The sequence below is a fragment of the Mytilus californianus genome, unplaced genomic scaffold, assembly GCF_021869535.1.
Source record: "Mytilus californianus isolate M0D057914Y unplaced genomic scaffold, xbMytCali1.0.p SCAF_1, whole genome shotgun sequence".
NCBI lineage: Eukaryota > Metazoa > Mollusca > Bivalvia > Mytilida > Mytilidae > Mytilus > Mytilus californianus.
In genome coordinates this window covers 57510879-57534148 of record NW_026262581.1, presented here as the reverse complement: position 1 = coordinate 57534148, position 23270 = coordinate 57510879, and the positions used below count along the sequence as shown (strand labels likewise).

The 23270-nt window shown below is 33.2% G+C and overlaps 2 protein-coding genes across 2 annotated transcripts; one reads left to right on the top strand and one right to left on the bottom strand.

Annotated features, from left to right (window-relative positions):
- Nucleotides 1-6031: 6031 nt before the first annotated feature.
- Nucleotides 6032-7894, bottom strand: LOC127722039 (uncharacterized). Its single transcript, XM_052228888.1, has one exon. The coding sequence runs from the start codon at nucleotides 7852-7854 to the stop codon at nucleotides 6166-6168; it is 1689 nt and encodes a 562-aa protein (XP_052084848.1). The 5' UTR covers nucleotides 7855-7894; the 3' UTR covers nucleotides 6032-6165.
- A 9682-nt stretch (nucleotides 7895-17576) lies between these two features.
- Nucleotides 17577-18447, top strand: LOC127724069 (uncharacterized). The gene has a single exon (XM_052230950.1). The coding sequence runs from the start codon at nucleotides 17680-17682 to the stop codon at nucleotides 18445-18447; it is 768 nt and encodes a 255-aa protein (XP_052086910.1). The 5' UTR covers nucleotides 17577-17679.
- Nucleotides 18448-23270: the final 4823 nt, after the last annotated feature.

Genomic DNA, 23270 nt, shown 5'->3' with positions numbered 1-23270 from the left:
CTGGAAGCAAAAAACAAACAATCAATTGAGTATGTATACAATTTGACTTTTTGCATAAAACACTAAAAACTCTTTTGCAATGCAAGTTTTGGCCTTGAACCATCCAAGCAAAAACCAAGCCACAGAGGCCTTGACTCTCAAGCTTTAAATCGTTTGCCTCAGTAGATTTAAGGGTCAAAGCTTCACCACTGTAAAATCTCCGGATACAGCTGGGATAACTGCAGAACATACCATATATGCAGAGGATAAGTTTACAAGTCGTGCAAAAACCAATGCATTAGTCCATATTCTGATTTACAATTTACCAACAAGACATTGGGGAAATACTTAAGGCAGATGTATTAACACATGTACTGAGGGAAAATAAGTACAAAGAAAACTTCAAATTACCTTTGAGTATCTGTAACCAAGACCGTAAGTCTTTAAAGATGCTACAAACTTTTTTTAAAGAAAGAACTCATATTCAGTTTGATCATAGATGTATATACATCTATGGTTTGATCAGATACAAAATCTACCCAGGGAGAAACTACAGAGACAGTTTTTCATCTCTCCTAGCATATTCCATAGCTTCAAAGGTAAATCGGAAATGTCTCAATAAAAGCGAATCAAAATGTGCTAACAGGTGTTAATGAAATTGACAACTTTGTGGAATGTGGAAGGCACTCATTGGGGATTTTCGTTTATCAAAAATGAAAACTTATTTGATAATCATTTATAAGAGAAACAGATACTTACATTGTTACTCGTGGATCATCGGATTTATTCAATCTCGATATCTAAATTATCAATTTTAAAGTCCTCGCCGAGGCTCAGACTTTAAAATTCGATAATTTAACTATGGCAGTGGCTATTTTGACGGCACCGGCATCGGCAAAATAGAACATATGCTATTTTGCCGGCTCTAGGTAGTCACTGGTAAACGTAGGCCAATTTTGTTTACAGACATGCAATTTAAAGAACTGTCTAATATTTAAAAAGTAAATTTAATTTTGGTAGATTGTAGATCATTGTATAAGATTGCAAACAACATAGGCGACAATAGTAGCCTTTTTCGAGATATAGACTTTAGAAAGTTGATTTTTAGAACGAAACCTTGCTAGAATTATGGAAAAATTATTCGGACAGTATTTTTTAGTCCAAAAAATATAGGTTCCAGTTGCTTTTCTTAACGCAATTTGTACCGTTATCTCCCTTGCCTATCAATTCTGCACTTAAAAATACGTATCTCGTCACAGCGTAGAAAAGACTTCTCGTGCCCTTTAGGGCTAAGGAAAATATATTATTTTGCCTTTGGTATAATGCAGAGTGGATGAAGTATCTAGTAATAAAATATATCGGCTAGCCTGCACACAACGACCACTGAATCAGGATTAGCCATACTCTTTAATTCTGAATACCATGTTATCTTCATAAAATGGCTGCGCCCATAAAATCTAAGAAATCTATATGCAATGAGATTTTTAACATTTATTTTTCTACAACATACAGTTTCAAAATCTGAGATTTTAATTTTGTGCATACATGTAGCTTCAGATTGTGACTGATTTTAGAAGTAATTTCAACTACATGTTTTGATATGATTTGACATTGCTATAAGTGATCAATATTTTTATTTTTATTTCTTTTTGCAAATCCTAATTTTCACTTTGACCAGAGACATAAATTATTGTATAATATGTCTCTGCGTTTTTAAACGATAATATGTATATCAAATATTGTTACTGTTATCTTATTTAACTTTAATATGAGTAATAATTTGATCATCTTTTATGTTGACAATGCACATTTTCGTAGTACTTTTCAGAAGTTAATATTAAAATTCACTCTATACAAAGAACCGACAAAATAACAATTAAAGTTCACTATATTGTTTGCGGCGGCAAAACAGCCATTGGTTTAGAAATATGTTATTTTGCCGGCTTTAATTAAGATATTTTGATAAGAGCCGGCAAAATAGCATATTTTCTCTATTGGCGGTGCCGGCAACATAGCCACTGCCTTTAACTATCTCGATTGGATCAATCCGATAATCCACTGGTACCAATGTAAGAATCTATATTTATTAGCCATGAAAAGAATTTGATAAATACTTTCGATAGATGCATTATTATTGAATTGGTAATCAATTATGGGTACCTGATGGTATGGTGAGCTGTCGGACGAGATCCCGGTTCAGCAATGAATTCAACAGGGCACAGAACATTCGACCTCTCTATATAAATGCTATATATATGGTAGTGCAATTCTGGGCGGCATTTCTAACAGTAGGTAATGTAGCATACGCTGGCTTCACGAACATTGCTATTTTGACGAACACGTGACAAGACTGATCAGCAAAGGATATTTGACGTTATGCATCATCACACACAAAAAAGGAACGTTTAAAGAAAATTGCTGAAATGTGAGGTCATGTACGAGAAGTTCTAGTATGCTATAATAAGAAAACGAGCATGGAACAGAAATTCAACTAGCGACGACGTATCTAAATCAGATTCTACAGAAATAGGATAATTAAGGTAGAAATACACAGTTAGGTTGAAACCTTACGGATCGATCATATACATGTAGGGATTGTAAGGAGATGGTCCACATGTAAGAAAGGTATTTTTAGCAGTCGTTGCTCATAATGTATGCAGAATATATCTAGTCACAACACCTACGAGTAAAGATATTATCAGGAAAATATGCAGAAGAAAATAATTAGACAATTGCAATATACAAATTAGGAGATGTGGTATGATTGGCAATACAGCTATCTGTTATAGACCAAAGGACGAAGATATGAAGAATGCTGCAACTACAGCGATTTGTGTATTGTTAGGAGCAATACTGATAGAGATAGTCGTCGAAAGAATTTGTGTGCTGTCCTATATTTCCTTTATCCATGTCTAATGTAATAATTATGTTTGTATTGTGCCTGCATATTGAACAGATAAATCATGTTCAGGTGTGTACTTAAGTCTTTTGAAAAATATCCCGTCTAGAGTCTAGAGAAAGTAACATTTTCTGTTCAGAGCTGCTATGCATTCCGGCTTAGTTCAAGTATCAAAGTTGCAGTTTTTCGTTTGTGTGTCGCTGACAGTAAATTCCACGGTGAATATATTTTACTGATGGCAAACATATTTGGCAGTGTCGATCATTGCACTAACAAGTTTAGGGAAATCCGCGTACATTTCTGTTAAAAAAACATAAGGGCAACAAAAGCGTTTTCAATTTGTAGGCATGAACTTTAAACGTCGAAAACATTAGTGATGTTTAACATCATTGAAATTTTTTCACATAGTTGAGGGTTGTGATATGGAGTAAATACATAGTAAGTTGGAGGTGGTATGCCGAAGAGAAAGGTCGAGTGTAAAACAATGAGCGTTTTAACATCGTTTGAATATAAAACAAAAATATTTAAGGTGAAGAAGTAGGAGGTTCGATTTCATAACTTTGAATACGTTTGGCATGGAAACCAATGAAGCAGAATTACCCTTTCTTGATATTGGTATAAAGAAATCCGGTTCTAAAATAATAACCGACATGCTTTACAAGAAGACCGATACTCGCCAATATCTGAACTTTCACTCCTGTCGACCGTCCCATACAAAACAAAACATACGGTATTGCATGACAAGAAGAATGTGCGATTGTTATACAAATGAACAACTTTGGAAACAAACACTACAAGAACTTTAAAACTTTCTAACACAACAGGTGTAACAGTTAAGCATCATTGAAAACGGCTTCTATAAATCTAACAACTTACAGTAAATGAACTCTGAACACCAGAAGAAAGTCGGGGATAATACAGAACGAATACCGTTTGTATCTACTCATGACCCGAAAATGCCAAACTTATTCATCATTATGAAATCAAATCTTCTTCTTCACCAAAGTGACAGGATGAAAGAAATGATAAAAAAAAAATACCTTCATTTAAAGCCGTCTTCAGCCGAAGAATTTGAAAAGGCACTTGTCTTTTTATTTTTTGGTCATGGCGTTGTCGGTTTGTTTTCGATCTGTGAGTTTGACTGTCCCTCTGGTATCTTTCGCCCCTCTTTTGACAATAGTTAAATTTAATTCGAACCACGAGGAATTTTCAGTTAAAACTTGTGACACTAGATGCGGTGTACGTTCCTAAGAATATGACTACCTTGAAGCCGGCAGTATAAAATATTTCCACACTGAACAGACATTCATAGTAGTGTAAAAATGACATGTTAATCAATAGATTTAATATACTGTATTACATTTCTTAAAGATGCTCCGTAATGTGTTTATAGACTATGTGTTACATTACTTTAAAGTTATATCGTTTCAAAGACTGGGCAGCAGTTGATTTTCTGGCTTCGGTCTCTTTTTTCAATCGGTGGCTGCAATGTTGGCTTGTCGCCAGTCGTCCGGAACTTTTATGTGAGAAATGGTGCAAGTTCGACATGAGTCTTGTTTATGATTCTTGTTTGTAACTCGCCTAGATCCAATCTTATTTAAATTCTGATCTATATCAAATCACGTGCTCGTATATATAGGTATAACGAAATCAGAGAACTATATTTTAATTAGATTGGCCTAGATTATTTGTGTTTGTCCTATCTGTGGTTTTTCAGTTATTATTAAGTTTTCTTTATTTTCTCTCTCACTGGAGCTTTTTATTAGCAGTGATATACCCATTGAATCTTTCTTTTTTACATTTAATAAATATCAAAATTTTCTTACCAAGGGTGGGTTTGATGTCTTCTTGGTTATATTGTTGAGTAAATACCGAAAGTAGTTATCAAAACCCTAATGTGTTGTCTTCTTGACCAAAGATATTTTAATAGCATAGTTCCCCAAGTGGTCATTTGATGAGGGACTTTCCGTTTTGAATTTTCTTTGGATTTCGGTATTTTTGTTATTTTACATTTTAATACGATCCGGCACAAAACAAACGGCAATAAATCACTTAGGTAAGTTTTGAAAAGTGTGAGGACTAAAAGGATAGTATTTTAGATTTAACCTCATGCCACTTGAATTGATTATTAAGATACAATGTATGGATAGGGTCAAACATTTTATTGTGCAACAAAAACGTATATGTAAACCGTCAAGAAAAGTTGTTATACGGCCTCTATAATGTAAAAAATAAATCATGGCATCTTTCTAAAAAGGCATGGGTTTTGCAAATTTGACCTATTAATTTTTTGGCGGTCCTTTAGATTTGTATGCTGTTAAACGTTTATGTTTGGCTTTTCTAAATTTTGGTAATGACTACATAATGAATATAAAAAGAAGATTTGGTATGATTGCCAATGAGAGAACTCTCCACAAGAGACCAAATGACACAGAAATTAACAACTATAGGTCACCGTTCGGCCTTCAACAATGAGCAAAGCCCATACCGCGTAATCAGCTATAAAAGGTCCCGAAATGACAAATGTAAAACAATTCAAATGAGAAACTAACGGTCTTATTTATGTACAAAATAATGAACGAAAAACAAATATGATATACAGCAACAAACGACAACCACTGAATTACCTGAGGCTCCTGACTTTGGACAGACACATACAGAATGTGGTGGGGTTAAACTAGTTTGAAGGCGCCAACCCTCCCCATATCTGGGACAGTGGTGTAACAGGACAACATAAGAACAAACTATAAAAATCAGTTGAAAAGGGCTTAACTCATCAGATGGATACAAATAGAAATACATCTAACAAAAACACAGAGTGGACGTGGACGGGTCCTTATACATCCCCACTACAAAAAGACACTAAGTACAGATCTGAGAGTACTCGCAGTTACTGACAGCTAGTTCAAAGCCAATAACAACTAGTTTATTCAAGACACACATGTTGTACACGATGAAATGAAATTGTAATTTTCTATTCTGACAGGACGTGGTGCGTATCAATACATTCTGTACTACCAAGTGGACTCCTTCAGCATTGGTAGGAAGTCTATACTTAAGTGTATTGCTATATCCCTGCTACCCTGGTTTTCGGACGCCTATATAATTATGTTATTTTGTACTTGACAATCAATGTAGGTTAAAATTGCCAGAACAAATGAAACATTTTATTTTATTTGGAGTAAATGTTTAATCAAAACAACATGTTTTCTGCAATATGTTACATAGCATTACTAATCTTAGATAGGTTTCTTAATTTTAAGAACCTTATGACATATTAAATAATTTCAGCAATCGGAATATGTCAGTTCAAACAGATTTTGCTGTTCCAATTTAACACTTCCAATGTAAAGTGTTCCCGACTTTGAGAATGCTAGATAACACGGCGATCCTATTCCAATTGATGTAGTATTGAAACGATAAACGCATTTTCCGTCGCTATCTAAAATATGTAACATGGCACTGAGAGCATCATTAACAATGAAATTATTCGCTTTTGTAGCAACAATTCCACCGAGCTGTCTTGTCTTCGTATCAGGTTGGCCATCATAGACATTTAGGATATTTCCATTTGGTGATAAAATGACAACCCGACCATTGCCGCCATCGGAAAACCAATCGACTATACCGACGTTTCCTTTATTGTTGCTAGTGATATACCTTGGGTATGTAAACAATGGTTTATTTCCTCTATCAAATTCCCATATAGTTTGTATTTCACCATCCAGATTCATCACAATTAGTACTTTACTGCCGCTAGGTGCGTACCGCATTCCTTTGGATCTAGCTCCTAAAATAAGATCATTTTTCTCCGTCAAATGGACTGCGGTAATAATTTGATCAAAAGCGGAATAGATAGATTCGGTCAGTTTGGCTGTTTTAGGGTTTACAACTTTCAACACTGAATCACCAGTTGCCACAAGAAGATCACCTGATGGAACTACTACCATACTGAACACGACAATGTGAATGTTAACTAATACCGACACATCTTCTTCGCCCGGAATTACCATCTGCAATATACTATTTCTAGAGTCGGTTATCCATATTGGTTTATCGTTACACGTAACAATGACGTGGATAGAATGTAAATCGGTCTTCAGTTTTTTTACCACTTTCAGTATGACGTTGGAAGTTTTTGGATGTGCATTGGCGTATGTCTGGAGTGTCCCCAAATTAACGTCTTTTATTGAAGCCGGCACAAAATTAGAGATATTGTAGCTATTCTCGGTACGTTTCGGAAGTAACTGTGTATTTGACTCGAGCTCGTTTTCAAGTATCTGAATGCAATTGTTAAATTTTAGAGCGTTTGCTGTTATCATTAATTTGTCATTCAAAGATACTTTCGCTCTTACAAGCTGACTTTTTTCACTGTCGACGGATACATTAATTGTTTCCAGTTCTGTATCTAATTTTTCGAAAAGCTCCTCTGCACGTCGATTAACAGCTTTAATTAATGTTTCTTTATCTACCGTTATTGCTTGTTTGGTGTCTTTGTGTTTTGAACGTCTATCAGACACTATTTCTGCAAGATCTTTCTCCCTTAATTCCAGTTCTTCCAACATACGCTTCATCCTTTCTTGTCTATCGTTCAAATGTTTGATTTTCAAATCATACGCTTCGTTTATATTTTGTAGTTTATGACCGTTGTGGACATCGGTTATGCATGTAGGACACACAACCTTGCTGCAGTCTTTGCAATAAAGACAGCATATTTGAAGTTGATGTGTGTTGCATTTGATATTACTTACTTTTATTTTTTCATTTCCTTTATTTTCCTTCTTACCAATGTCCTTGATATTTATTATATGGTGATCTTCAGAAGTTTTCACTTTCGAATGTATATTTTCTCGACAATTTCCACACATCAAAAGATCACAGTCTTCGCATTTCCAAGTGATTTTCTTATTTGGAATTTCACATAACTGACATGTTATTTGAATTTGTCCCTTTCTTAATGACTCTGAATACGCCATGTTAAATTTGAATATATCTTCCTGGTAAATATATTCACATTCTAACGTAGTACAATTATTATATACATATAATTAACATAAGGAAGATAAACTGTACAACAGGAAATCATCGAACCGAGTAAAAATATACTTTATATTTAGATGTACTATTTGAATATAATTAACATTCCTATTTAAGTAAGTTGCATTAGTTTGATATATTTATATTATGTAAGATAAAATACGTGTAACCACAGTAAGAGTTCAGGAGTTTTGTGATATGAAACGGGGGGAGGGGGGTTAATGTTTTGTTTCTTCAGAATTTACCAACAATTGCCTAACTTTCCAAAATATAAGAGCTGTTAACCGTCCGGTAACGGACCAAATATTAGATCCAAGGTCTGGCAAATTTTCTGGGTCGGACTCAGTGCTAATAACTTTAAATTTCATAATATTTTTTTTAAATCATTATGCGACAGTATTTTGTCAATATAAGTTTGACTCCTTTCTTTTAGAAATGCATGCTATCAGAGACATAGATCTATAATACAAGAGATTCGCAACTCGGCGAAATCCCGTAATAACACGCGGCCACTAGTTAAACCTCGCGAGATCTCCTTAGGTAATAAAGTCATTAATAAAAGTATTAAAAGTACTCGAAGTAAGGACGAGTGTTTAAGCATAACATAAACTGTTTCAGTGTTAAATTTATCATAATTAATTAAATATAATTTGAGTACATATATAATTATTTATTTTAATGTAATTTTGATTTTAGATTTGTATTATTGAAAAAGAGACATAATTTGATATTGTATAAAAAAAAACTGATATTAAATAATTAACACTTGATAAATTGTGTCAGAGTTCATTTTATTTGATAGTTACATAATGGGTTTCTATTGAATATACACCTGTCTCGGAGACATAATTTCACAGTGTGACATGTATATTAGGTTTGAATTATTCGATGACCAGGTAAATCACGAACATGTTATAAATAATGAGTTTTAATTGACACCTTGTAAACAAGAAGTTGTCACACCACAGGTGTCCACACTATTTCCAAAAATACAAGTCACAAAATGTATAATTAATTAATATGGAAAAAAACTTAATTTATTTGTTAATTAATGGTTAATCATGATAGGCTTTGTTTTTTATTCTTGATATTTATAAATTATTAAAATTTTATTTATTTTCATATTCCTCATTTATTGGGCTTTCAGTGAGTTTTTTTTCTGTAGGATTGTCGGTAAATGTTTGATTTCTAAGTGTTGTTTGACAGTTTTATCATATAGGCTTGCAATGAGTTTTTTTTTTTAAATGATTGTCGGTAAATTTATGGTTTCTTCATGTTCGAAGTGTGTATTGAGAATTAATATTTAAGAAAATTACAATTAATTTCTCATTTGAATAAAGCTTCATTCATGTGCACGCAATATGGAAAATTCCGATTTTATTTCGTGGTATGACAATCTTAATTTCGTGGGATGACAATCTTAATAGTTACGACTTAGATATACTCCTAGTTGAATAAACTGATAACGAACTCTTTGTTGATAGTGAAAAGGACGAAAACATAAGCGAGAGACCCACCAACAAAAACAATTGACAAAACTGCATACATAGATGGATATAAGCGTTTGGAGTTGGACATATAAAAAGTCTACAAAAAATCTATAAAAAAACACAGGTCATACATCAAAGCAACACGGAAGACACTATTTCAAAAGTATTTTATAACCTTGTTTCCACGAGACAATCATTTGTAGTGGTTTTTGTCTTTTAATCATTTGTAGCGGTTTTTGTCTTTTTATTCTGGGGTAAAGAGATGGCAATTTAAAAGTAAGATTGTTTATGTGTATACATATACAAATCCTTGGTGTAAATAAAATCTTTTATTATCAAATATATATATATATCTTTTGCAGTCACCATTGAAATGTCCTCAATACGATTTTAATTTAAAAATGAATTAGGTTCATGTTTTGAATGAGAAGCGTAGTCTGAAACGACAACAGATGCATATGAAGCTCATTCATAATATTACGACCAGCAGAAGGTTTCCTTTACTAGGAAAATTTTACTCCTTTTGTAAATTTACTGCATTCGTTCATCTTTGGCACCCTAAAAAGAAGAAAAAAACAATGACTTCAGAATAGGAGAAAATAAACAACTTTGCTATAAACAGAATGAAAAATGAATAAAATGTCTAACAAAATGCAGGCTATAAATTTCATAGTGCACAAAAAAGAAGGACTGATTTAAGGAAATTTGTCCATGAACAATTTCAATATTTAGCCAGTTTAATAAAAAATTTCGGGTATCAATCAGAAAAAATCGCCACATTGTTGGATCAAATTTTACGAAAATAGTCTTATTTTCACGAAACAACATTTGGGAGTACTATTGGCCCATAAAATTATATATTTATTAGCATATTTTCAAGTTTTAAGAAAAAAATTGGGAGATCAAATGGTTTCTACGGCAATAGGTGAAGTAAAATGGGCCGAGTTTTAACTTTGTTTGTATTTGATTAATCTCATCATTAGAACACATTTTATCAATAACAAATTATTAGAATTAGTTTTTTGTAACTTTTAAATATACTTGCATGCTTTAGCTGTGAAAGGTATCGGCATTATCCATTAGAAAATCGTGAGGCGTAGAATCTTTTATACAACACAACGGGTTATTACCCATAAATCCATCGGATTAATCGGCTTTCCGGTGGCCACGTCATTTCATTGGCTGTTATATAGACTCTACTAGAGTTGCGAATCTCTTGTATTATATGTCTCTGTATTATATGTCTCTGATGCTATCAATTTACATCACTTAATTAAAAGTCCCCCGAACTCTTTGGCTTGTGAGTTACCATATACTTAAACGCAATTACATAACACTATCAAAAGACGTTGTCTATTTACTAGTATTCAGCTACATAATTGTGCAAAGATGACAAACATTTTGTTATATTACGTACATGACTCTGGGAATATATACGGTCGCTGGTTTTATGAGTGATACAGTGCTGTTAGTCCGCAATTTGGTTTTTAAACGAAAAGTCTTGCTTTTTGTCAGCAACTTTTACTTTTGCTTTTTGTCCGTCGTTTTTTTTTTTTTTTTTTTTTTTTGTTAGATTTGCTTTTTGTCCGCAACTTTTGCCTTTTATCTATTGCCCTATGTCCGTTGCTATTTGTCCGGAAATTTAGCTTTCTGTCCAAAACATGAGTAAGCATTATATTTGTCAAGATATATTTATACCGAGCATTAACGAGGTGTAAAATGTTGACAAATATAATGCCTCATGACGCATGTTATCCTATCCTATCCTATCATTATCCTATCGACATTTCATACATTCAGACCAAACAAATCTGTGTGTCAACAGTTTATTTTCACAAATGGGACTAATGAAGCATTTCTATTTTGATTCTTTATTCTCTAAGTTTTGTACTGTGTTGAAGCTAGTTACACATATATTGCCCTTGATTTTACCGATTATCTTTATAATATAGGTCTAAAAGTTAGCTATACTAATAACATGTGCACAACATACAGGTTATTGGGTAATTGTAAGAGATAACTGAAGATAAGCAAGGTTTTGACATGCACAAAGGAATGTGAGATTCGAATGTTGGAAATAACACAAATTTAAACATGGTTTTAGCTTTAACAATTCTTCTTCTTGGTGCTGTATCTCACGCAGCAGTTCTTAGAGGTATTTATCTTCCTGTTTTCTTAAATAAATTTGCATAATTTTCATATAGTATGTTTTAAAGCCAAACGATTTACTCACCATTAACAAATGTAGTATTACACATGCACAATCATCTCAAACATTAAAATAAACTTTTTCAAACAACAATATGTCGTGTCTAAATTAATGTTTGTTTACAAAGTTTAGATAATCCTTTGTTTGAGATTTTTTTTATTTCATTGTCTCGCTTGCAACGAAAATCGCGACGAGGCATATTGATTATAGGTCGTAAGCAACACTTAGGTTCAGTCTGTGCTTAAAGCTTTTTAGACATAAATTATGATTATTTGTCATTACTACATAAATCTTTTAGAAACTTATACAGAAGCTTTATCGTGACCAATAGGCGGCATCCATAGCAATTTTTTGTTTATCTATGTGTATTTTTCGTATTTTATTGAGAAATGAACTTACACATGTAGTAGTTTTTTGCAACCAGTGAATAACAGGGAAAATTGAATGTTTCATGTATGATAAATTTTAAAACTTTATTTATTTTCATACCATGCAAAAATGCATAAGAATATTTACTAATAAAAAAGTTATCCCACAAAAAAAAAAGAAAAAAAGGAAGAGGATCCATGCCCCAAACGACTGTCATCAATGTTATAGTAAAAGATCATAAAAGTATAAATGCAAAAAATTAAAAAAGTATTTCACTAGTCGGACACTTTTTTTATATGTTCTGCGCGACAAGGAATCTCGGCTTTACTCAGATTATATATTGGTCATATTTTTAGATATGAAATTCTGGAAATTTTATATCATTATATAGCATAATTTAGACAAAAGACGAGTTTAATTTAAAACTGTGGACCTAATAAAAATGAAAATTCGTATCGGGTTCCACTGAACTAAGTCTCTTGCCTGCGATTGCTGCTGTCGGTGTAAAAATGTAATGTTGACTGCCAGAAAAAACAAATTTCTTCAGACGATATTTCTTTAAAATGAACTAGTTTCTGTCCAGTAAAAACCTCAATTAATAAGAACGTCTTCATGTATCAATAAAATACAGAAAATGAAGAAAACAATATGTTTGAAAACATTTCTTCTGATATGATCTCTTAACAACGATAACGCATCTGTCAAAATTTTATAAAATTATATGAAGGTTTGACAAATATTTTATCTAAAAAAACGGTAATCCCAGACTTATCTAAATGTAAACTACAAAACTACAAAACTACAAACTACAAAAGTCCACTTATCAGTCAAATACTGGAAACTAAAGATCAAAAATATTTTTGAATTTATAAATAAATTAAATTTATAGATTAAAGATGCTTCTGTCCCAGTTTCGTAAATTTATATGAAGGTTTGACAAAGTTATTGATGTCTAAAAAAAATGAAGCACAGACTAAACCTAAATGTTGACAACGACGACGACGGAATGTAGGATCGCTTTTTTCTCTCGCTTCCTTGACTTCCTTCGCAGGCGAGACAATAAGTATGTATACATTCATTCGAAAGAGAATATTTCATAAAAGATTAAACAGGTCTGGTGTCGTGTGTCGTTGAGCGTTATTTTCAAACACGTGTATGGTATGAAATATTATTTAAAGAAATTGCCCTAAACTTAGTGTTTTTATATATAAATGTAGAAATCCCCATAATGACAAACGCATTCCACTTGCTGCAATCGACTAGTACTTTCTAGACTACTTAGGTAGTTAAAACGAACTTGTAGAAATTGGCCGCGCCTCTAACAATATTTTGATTATCTGTATACATACATATATCGGTCTCGCTCCTTTTGATGTTCGTGCGAAACTCTCAAATTTTATTTTTGTCTCGCCTTGACTGAGTTGAAAAAACGAGACAGGTCAGTTTAAGGGAACCACTTATGATAAGTCAATGATATTTGATATGAATTTGTATAAGCATTGACACGTCTTATTTCGCTGAAAATTATTTGGCTATGTACCTTCAGTGGTGGTTCATTAACTTTGAATATTTTGCATATTATGTGACTGATTTAAAATACTTTTTGACTTTCGAATTCAATGGGCCAAAAAATGTGGTCTGATCATAACTTCTCCCTTTTTATCTTATCGTTTTGTACTTAAACTTTTCAGAAATAGGGATAGGACTTTAAAGTCATGTGGCTTATCTATGCACGTACTTATAATGCAGTATGACAATACACAAGCATGTTTGATTTATGGCATAGAGATTTCTAACATTAACGAATCAAGAACACGCGAATGAAATTCACCAAATACAAATTATAGGCTATATTAATGGATCAGTAGGTTACCGATTTTCAAGTCTCATAAATCGTTTGAGAAGATACAAATCGAGGTAACAAATAAACACTGCGGGGTGGCATGAACTCCAAAAGGAGCAAGACAAGCTTTCGACAGAGTAAGCGTATCCTGCTATTCATGCATCAGTCTTCATGTGAATCCATGCGTCACTCTTCATGTGAATCCATGCGTCACTCTTCATGTGAATCCATGCTCAGTCAAAAGGCCATTATCGAGAATAGACCGATCGGGCACAAACGGTAAAATCACAGATCAAATGTAATGTAATGACCGCGAACACATGGATAACAATAGTCGTAAGATTTGTCACTAAAACAAACAAACTCTTCATTGAAAAATTGGATTTTGATATCAATATAGTACACAAAGTTACCAAGCAATGCTTCAAGTATTGTATTAACCGGCGGATCAATGGTCTTAGAGCATTATTTTACTTATATAGGGATATTGACTAAGCACGTAAAACATCTATATTCAAACTAAAAAGTAAATCTATAATGATTTATAAGGAATATAAATTGTGCATAAGTCTCACCAACAAAGTATGAAATCCAAAATTTAAAACTGACTTAGAAGAATACATACATAAGGATCTTTAACAGTAAAAGAGTCATAAGGAGCTTCATATAAGTAACAAAAAAATTCACCAGCCTTTCAATCTTTGACCTTTTTCAAAATTTTCTTAATGAGTTTTACGGTTGAACTTTCGTATATCATTGCATGGATATGGGTCATTATCAAAAAAACATGCAAAACTATGTTATTTGGTCTTTTCAAGTCAAAAGACATGAAACTATATCAAAATGTATCAAAATAACTATTGCATATGAAAGATATGAATGTTTTGTGATACACTATACACAGTTTACAGTATGAAATGTTATAAAAACATTCTTAATTTTTTCTCAAACCCTTGGATATAGCCAGAATCAACTGTAATTTTTTACTATAAATCCCTTCAAACCTGAAATAGGGCTATTATTCATTTGTTATCAGAAATTATCACTTTTTATTGCATTTGATACATACAAACATTTTTTTTAATGATTTGGAAGGTGTATGTTGGTTTTATAATAAAAAATTTAACCAAAAGGAAAAGCCTCATTTTTTAAGTCAATGGTGTAACCAAAAGACAAATTGGTAGGGTAAGAGTTATCTTTCTCAATATTTCAGCATTTACAATAGTTTCTCCCTTAGCAATGTTACCTGCATGTTATGCAAAAGAAAACAAACATTTATGTTGAAAATTTAATAAAAAAATATTAAAAGTAAGTACAAGCTATATCGTAATTGAAAATAGTGTCCATGGTGTACCCTTATAAAAATTTCTGAACTTTGAATTATGAAATATATTGATTGTAGAAACATGCATCAGGAACACCATATAAAATAGGGGAATGGAGCCCTTATTTTGTAACTAAATCTTAAAATACACCTGAAAATCAATGGTGTTACTGTCAATGGTGAGACCATTTTAATGAAATAACACCATTGACCAGCTTAGTAACACCAATGAATATATTATGACAATCAGCATTTTTTGGTGTTTCTTTCATGTATAACAAGCGAAACATCATATTATTTATAACAAACAATACTTATTTAACAATGTTTTAAGAATATCATGTATTACATATACAAAGTTTTCAAAAAACTGGTGTATTCTGGTAACACCAATGACACTATTTAGTAACACTACTGACATTTTTAGTTATTGATATTATACAACAAATGGAAGTTTTTAACGACCTTGACTGGCTAATTTTGATATTATGTTATATAATTTGAGATTTTTAAGCCTAAGAATTATTTTTTCTTCTTTTTCTTTTGCTCGGTGTTCTCTGTTTTGTGTTCAGTACTTAATAAAAGTAAAATTTGAAATGTGTTGTCAATGGTGATATACTTTTGTGTCATTGGAGTTACTGAAGAGTCAGTGGTGTTACTATATAAAAATGCGATACTTTTTAATTTTTATTCATAAATGAAAGTGTTTTTAGGTTGTATACGAAGGATTAAGCATATTCTTATCATTTCATCTTATACATTATACATATATTCAATTTAAGTGTATTTTTTAGTATTTACAACAGCCATAATTAGGACAGCCAACTTTTTTACGACAATGTATTCTGAAATTTATGTTTAAAAAGAATGTATAGCTAGAGGAATAATGTCAATAAGTAGTAATTTAAACCTTAACAACAAAATGAAACAGTTGTTTGATGTTTAACAATAATATTTAGTACCTAAATGCATGTTTTAAATTGGTAACACCATTGACACGATTCTATCAAAGGATGACCTAAAATTGTTAAAATTGAAGGAACCCTTCATTTTTTCCCATTGCATATTTCTGAAAATAGTTGCTACCATACTATAGAATAGAGGGACACATTTAAATGTTTTAAACAATGACACTGTTTTTCAAAATATTACTTCATCGAAATTTGCATGTTTTTTGATAATGACCCATATATGATTCCATTTCAGGTGAAAAAAGTTGTAACGGGGGCTTACAACTTTTTCTAACCTGGAAACTGAATCATACCCACAAATGACAAAAGAGGCCGTATTACTTTTAATTTATGTACTCTCCATCCAGTAGCTAATCTACTCAAACCTTAATGTAGCTTTTATATGTTATATTATATTGATGCTAATAGATTCGTTACTAACCTTCAGTTGAATAGCATGACAGTAGTATTGTCAATTATGTCATCCTCCATAACATTTTATCGACACCAGTTACTTTAGAATCTACTTTGAGCTCTCCAGATTAGTAATTAATTGTCTCTATTCTTCAATTACTTTTATTCAATTTCAGAAAATAGAGCAATTTGTATTGGTAAGTTATTTTAAGTTTTCAATTCAAATCATAAAATGTACATGTATCACGGAGTTCCTTATTCTAAATTACTAGTAAACGCGATTTTTCTCACATCACACCTCAAATAATTCTTTCTCACAGCACATCTCAGCTTTATATTCTATGTGGTAGATGGGGTTAAAAAACCTGGAATACATTCTGCACTTTTTACAATACATGTACCAATGTGACCAACTAACAACACCATGGGCTCCACAAATAAAAATACGACGAAAAAACAAACACTACACATAAATGTCTTTCTCGGTCTTCAATTTAATATTTTTAACTAATAAAAAGGTAGTAAAAACTTTTAAAGAATAATATAAACTCAAAACAGTATGTGAATGAGAACAATGAAAGAATCTCCTGTTTTGAATGTACCACCCGTCATACAATTCCAATGTTATATCAGGCAACAAATTCATCGAATCAATAAGGATTCGAGGTATTGTGTTGCTATTTTATATTTCCACTGGACAATAACAGGAATATATTATTTATTATATTATGAAATTTTCGAATAAATGCTGATTTACTTTTGTTTTTAATTTAAAGTGTACCATGATAATGTGTAATGTAAGTTTTTGAAATAAAACAACGTCAGATTCACTCGCATAGTATTATAACTTTTGTACCATGCAATGTGCATATAGTACCCATAGGATAGTATTTTGATACCAACAATATCGGAATGCTCTTTCAGTTGGAACCATTATTCAATTCAAAAAGCATAAAAGGAGATAGCAAGCTGTAAAATAACAAAAATACTTTTTTTTCCATATGAAATAGAAAGTCATTTTAAGTTATTTCACGAACAGTGATATTTTTTTTCAGATACCTGGTCTAACATTCCAGATCCTTGTCTAAACAACCCAAACAAAACCATATATTTCCCTCACCCTGCGGATGTAAGGAAATTCATACAGTGTGACCTTCTTGGCAGAATGTATATTATTCAGTGCCCTAGGGGAGAAAAATACGACTTCACTACATCATCTTGTGCAGGAAATGCTTCTACACCGACTGGCGCAACGCCACTGCCAGGTACAACGACGGTACAAGTAACCAATTTACAAACACCTGCACAAACTACTTCGCCAACACCTGCACAAACCTATTCAGCAACACCTGCACAAACCAATTCACCAACACCTGCACAATCAAATTCACCAACACCTGCACAAGTAACCACACAACCAACAACTGTACAAGTCACCACTTCACCTACGCCTGCTCAAAGAATCACAACCACTTCAGCAGCTTCGGCAACGCTATCAAAAAATCCTTGCACGAATGCTAACTTTGCCCAAGGGCTCAATTATTTCGCACACCCAACTGATCGTAATAAGTTCATTGAGTGCGACTTGACTGGGAATGCTATAGTAATGTCATGTGATCCAGGATTAGTATGGGACCAACAACGAAGAGCATGCGGATTTAATATGCAACCAGGACGGTTTCAAATTCCAACAGGTACACCAGTTCAAACTTCAACAGTTGCTGTAAAGATAACTACACCAGCGAAGAATCCATGCACTCCAGATGCTATCAGCCATAACCAGCTTTTCCACCCTCATCCTGATCCACATAAATTTTACCAGTGTGATATGGCAGGAAATGTCCAGACGTATGATTGTCCCCCAAGTCTTGTATGGAATGGTGTGGCGAAGACATGCACTGCTTCTTACTTATCACTTCCAGCGATTGGTTAAAAAAGAAAATTAAAAACAAAAAATATAATTTATCTGTACAACGTCCTTTTTATTCCAAATGACACAGAGGGCCAATGTGAGCTGTTGTCATCATTTGCCTTCGGGGTCCGTTGTTTGTTGTCTTAGGATTCTGGAATCACCAAGCCAATTCATATCATTAGTAAGATGTCTAATACATTTTTTAATTCCTCTGCCCTACTAACATGAGCGACAAGACAAAACAATACAATGCAAACTGACGACGACGACGACGACGATGATGATGATGACGATGATGACGATGATGACGACGACGATGATGATGACGACGACGATGACGACGATGATGATGATGACGACGACGATGACGATGATGATGATGATGACGATGATGATGATGACGACGACGACGATGATGATGATGATGACAACGATGATGACGATGACGATGATGATGATGATGATGACGATGATGATGATGACGATGATGACGACGACGATGATGATGATGATGACGATGACGATGATGATGACGACGATCATGACGACGATGACGATGATGATGACGATGATGACGATGACGACGATGACGATGATGATGATGATGATGATGATGATGATGATGATGATAACGATGACGATGACGATGACGATGATGATGATGATGGCTGCTTAAAGTCCAGCGGCTAATATATTTGCATATTCAGGACGAGAACATGTTGATGTAATATGAATATAGCTGAGCCGGATATTTAACGTGCTAGTTCACAAGGTAACAGTCCGCAGGAAGACATGTCATCTTACCCGGACACATTATTCTGACTCCGAGCCGACCAGTGTTTGCTCTTACTCCTTAATGACACGTGCTTAGCGAAGCAACACATACCAATTTAAATGTCTTTGGTTTTACCCCGGCCTCGAACCCACGACCTCCTGCACTCGAGGCCCACCCACGAGACCACCGAAGCGATATTTATAATCATGAATTAAAACATGTAAAATAGAAATATGAATTCTGAAGGATAGGTTAAAATGCACAGACTTTCAAAATCTACCAGTTTCTTCCCGAAAGCTTGACTTGGGTATAGAATTATGGTCCTCTCTAGATCTTAAAACCCATGATAAAAGGGACGTGTATTTACTTGTGCGGGATTGTAAATACGCAGCCACGTTCGGTAGGAATGTGGAAGTTATATTCGATAACTCGTGTAGGGAAAGATCCATCATAGCGTCCTGTTATTTAATACCATTTGTATTATAAAGCTTTACTATGTGACACATTTTCAGATCTGTCACTTATCTTCTTCCCTTTCGCCTCATACCCATGTTTAAAATTTTTGTCGCATTATTCCTAGAAACTACAAACCAGAGCTTGATATTTGGTACAAAGCCTCATATTGGTCAGCTGTACCTTGTGACATATTTTTAGACCTGTCATTTATCTAATTCCTGTTTGCTGCATATATGTAAGTTCTTCACATAAAAGAAATTTTCGCCAAATTAAAAAAAAACTACATATCAGAGTTATTTCAAATTTGTTAACAAGCATCATACTGGTAAGGTAAATCTCTGTTTATCTTATTTTGTAGTTGTTTGCTGAACATCATTGTTTGACTCATATGTATCTAATGTTCAAAAGCAGAAACCGGGATATGAAGTAGTGAGCGTTAACACGCAGTACATCTTTTTGTTTTATTTCCTCATATTTTTTTATTGGTGAGCGATTCAGGCACCTGTGAGTTCTAATTTGTCTTACTACCGATCCACTACGTCATATTGTCTTTTCCGTCAGGGTTCATTCAACCTATGCCAACATTTTGAAATTTAGGTATAAAATTGTATGAAAAAATGTTGGCATAGGTTGAATAATTTTTTACAGATTAAGTGTTATCAAAACATAAATTGATTAGGGTCTAATCAATTTACAACCAGTTTAAATTTAGCGTTTAAGTGTATTTTTAATAGTGAAAATGTAGGTTATTGCATGTGTTGATGATCTCTTTTTCATTAGGAATAAATATAATAAAACAATGGAAAATAAGGATTTCTATAATTTTATTAAAGGATTCTATTCATATCAAATATCTAACAGTGTCAATCTCATGAATAAAATACAACAATGATAAAAAAATGTTATGATGCCATCCTTCTAAGTGGTTGTTGGTTCTTGGGCCTACTGTCTCATAATGGTTCCAAAGGTGGCGGTTCGTCTCAACCCAGTATTCAGTAACATAGTCTGTAAACTCTAAAGTGTTGATGTTTGTGTTGGCTCCTTCGATTTCTTCTAATGCATTCAACCAAATATCCTCTACGTGCTGCATTGGTACAAGTGGAAGAACTGCTGCACGTCGAACCAATCTGGTGATGTCATTGTTGTTCTTGTAATGGGTCCGAAGACCAGTATCTTGAGCCTTTCGCCATATACACTGAGTATAGTGAAAGAAGCAACCTTTGCCAGTTATACCAGGAAATACTTGATAAGCTGCGTTACGTACTGCAACTTCATAATCCAAAAATATAGTAGTTGGTTGTAGTTGTAGATCAAAGCGTCGGCATGCTTGTTTGAGTAGTGTCAAGAACCTTGTGTAGATGATTTGGCTTTTACCGGGTAGTAATGCGTAAACCAGTGGGTAGATGGCACCGTCGACGAAAGCATGGAATTAGTCTGAAGACCAGTATCTTGAGCCTTTCGCCATATACACTGAGTATAGTGAAAGAAGCAACCTTTGCCAGTTATACCAGGAAATACTTGATAAGCTGCGTTACGTACTGCAACTTCATAATCCAAGAATATAGTAGTTGGTTGTTGTTGTAGATCAAAGCGTCGGCACGCTTGTTTGAGTAGTGTCAAGAACCTTGTGTAGATGATTTGGCTTTTACCGGGTAGTAATGCGTAAACCAGTGGGTAGATGGTACCGTCGACGAAAGCATGGAATGTATAGAGTTGAAAAAATCCATCTGGACATGTATAAAATGTTCCATCACCATATATGATGTCAGCAGCTGTAAGGTTGGTTAGGTTCTGACGTGTAGTAAACATCATAATTCCATCTTGTACACCATCATCTGCCATTAGAAACTGTTCTCCAACTGTAGTGACTGTCCAGGGTTCTGTTAGGTTGATCTCATTGCGTGTTTTTGGTAGTGCTGGTATGAGTTTTGATCTCTCGTTGTAAAAGCTACCTCTGCAGGATTCAAAAGTTGGCAGATTTTCTACTACCTCTTGTGTTTCGTCATTCCATTCTGTGTTGCGTAATTTAATGACCTCTTGTTCATATATAGTTGGAACTGGTGTAGTCTCCTCTCGGCACCGTTTCTTTATTGTCTGAAGTATCTCATCTACTTTGAGTTTAACTTTGTGGTTGTCATGATTGTGTCCATTTGGTAGTTTGGTAGGTATGTTGTTGCGAGTATTTAATGTAGCTGGGCAGTTGCGTGTAGTACATATCCAGTATACTCTATCATCTCGTCTGGTTTTGACTCTGTACTGGTACCCATTGTGTATTATACTCTGGTTGCCTAGTTTATTGGTAACAAACTGAATATCTAACTGTGCATTTTTTTTCTTTTTTTTTTTTTTTTTAAAGGGGATTGAGCTTATTTCGCCCCTTTAACACAAAGTATAACAAATGGGCTTGGGGCTTATCTCGCCCTTTATTTTAAACTAATTTTAACTTGTATTTGTTTGCAATTGTCACTATTGCTTGCATCCTTTCTTGACTGAATAGAAAGTTCTATTAATAGAATAGGTATAAAGAATAGCAAATATCTAACTGTGCATTTGCCATACTGACTTGTGAATGAATAATTTCCAGAAAACATTTTATTTTATACACTTCTTAGCTTGGAACTCAGCAATATGTCATAAGTGAACTTATTTCACTTTAATTAAACTTAATTATTGTACCAATTTGGTCAATTAATTTTAAATCACTAAGAGTAAGTAGTCCAAGCTGTATCAGTGAGATTATATCATATCAATTATTAAACTTTAACTATTAAGTAATAATTTTATTTGATAGTTATTTTAAGTTTCAGTTGAATTAAATTAAATTAAAATTAAATTTTTTTTGTTAAAGTTTTGTATTGTTTATTGTATAATTCATATTTGTATATCATAATAATTAATAAAAAATTTGCAAGATCAAGTGTTATATTTTATATTTATTTAAAAAAAATTTTTTTTTATCAATTTCATTTTTACTAAATCACAATTTTGTAAATATTTTATTTTTTGTTTCTAACTTTTCAAAGAGTAAAATTGAGTGCTTAAAAATACTTACTGTATTTTACCTGTTATTAATTAATAATTGTTAAAACAACACCTATTGTATTTTGTTTGTAGGCATAGGTTGAATATATTTTTATCAAATGTTGGCAATGGTTGAAGACACCTCCGTCAGAAACACACAGAGGATACATTGTTTGTGTCATGCACCAGTTTTCCTTCAACATTATTCAACTTTGAACAATGCATATTTCATTTCACAGATCGAAGATGTGTACCTTCTATTTAAGACACTTTAAAGAAATTGCACGATTTTTATTTCATGGTTTCCATATAAGGAAATCAGTAATTTTGTCAATGAATACTATATAGGGTACATAGATGATGTCATATGCGTTACTTCCAACAGTTTTCCATCTACACTTTGCCGAATTTGTCCCCAAAATAAAAAAATAGTACCTTCTATCCAAATTAGAATGATTTTAGGTTTCCAACGTGAAGAACTTGTTCATTGATTGTACCTTGTATGTGGGTAACAACAGTTTTCATTCATTACGCTTTAATATTTCAACAGAGATTGCGCACATATGAAGATGTACACCTGTTTTGAAGAGAC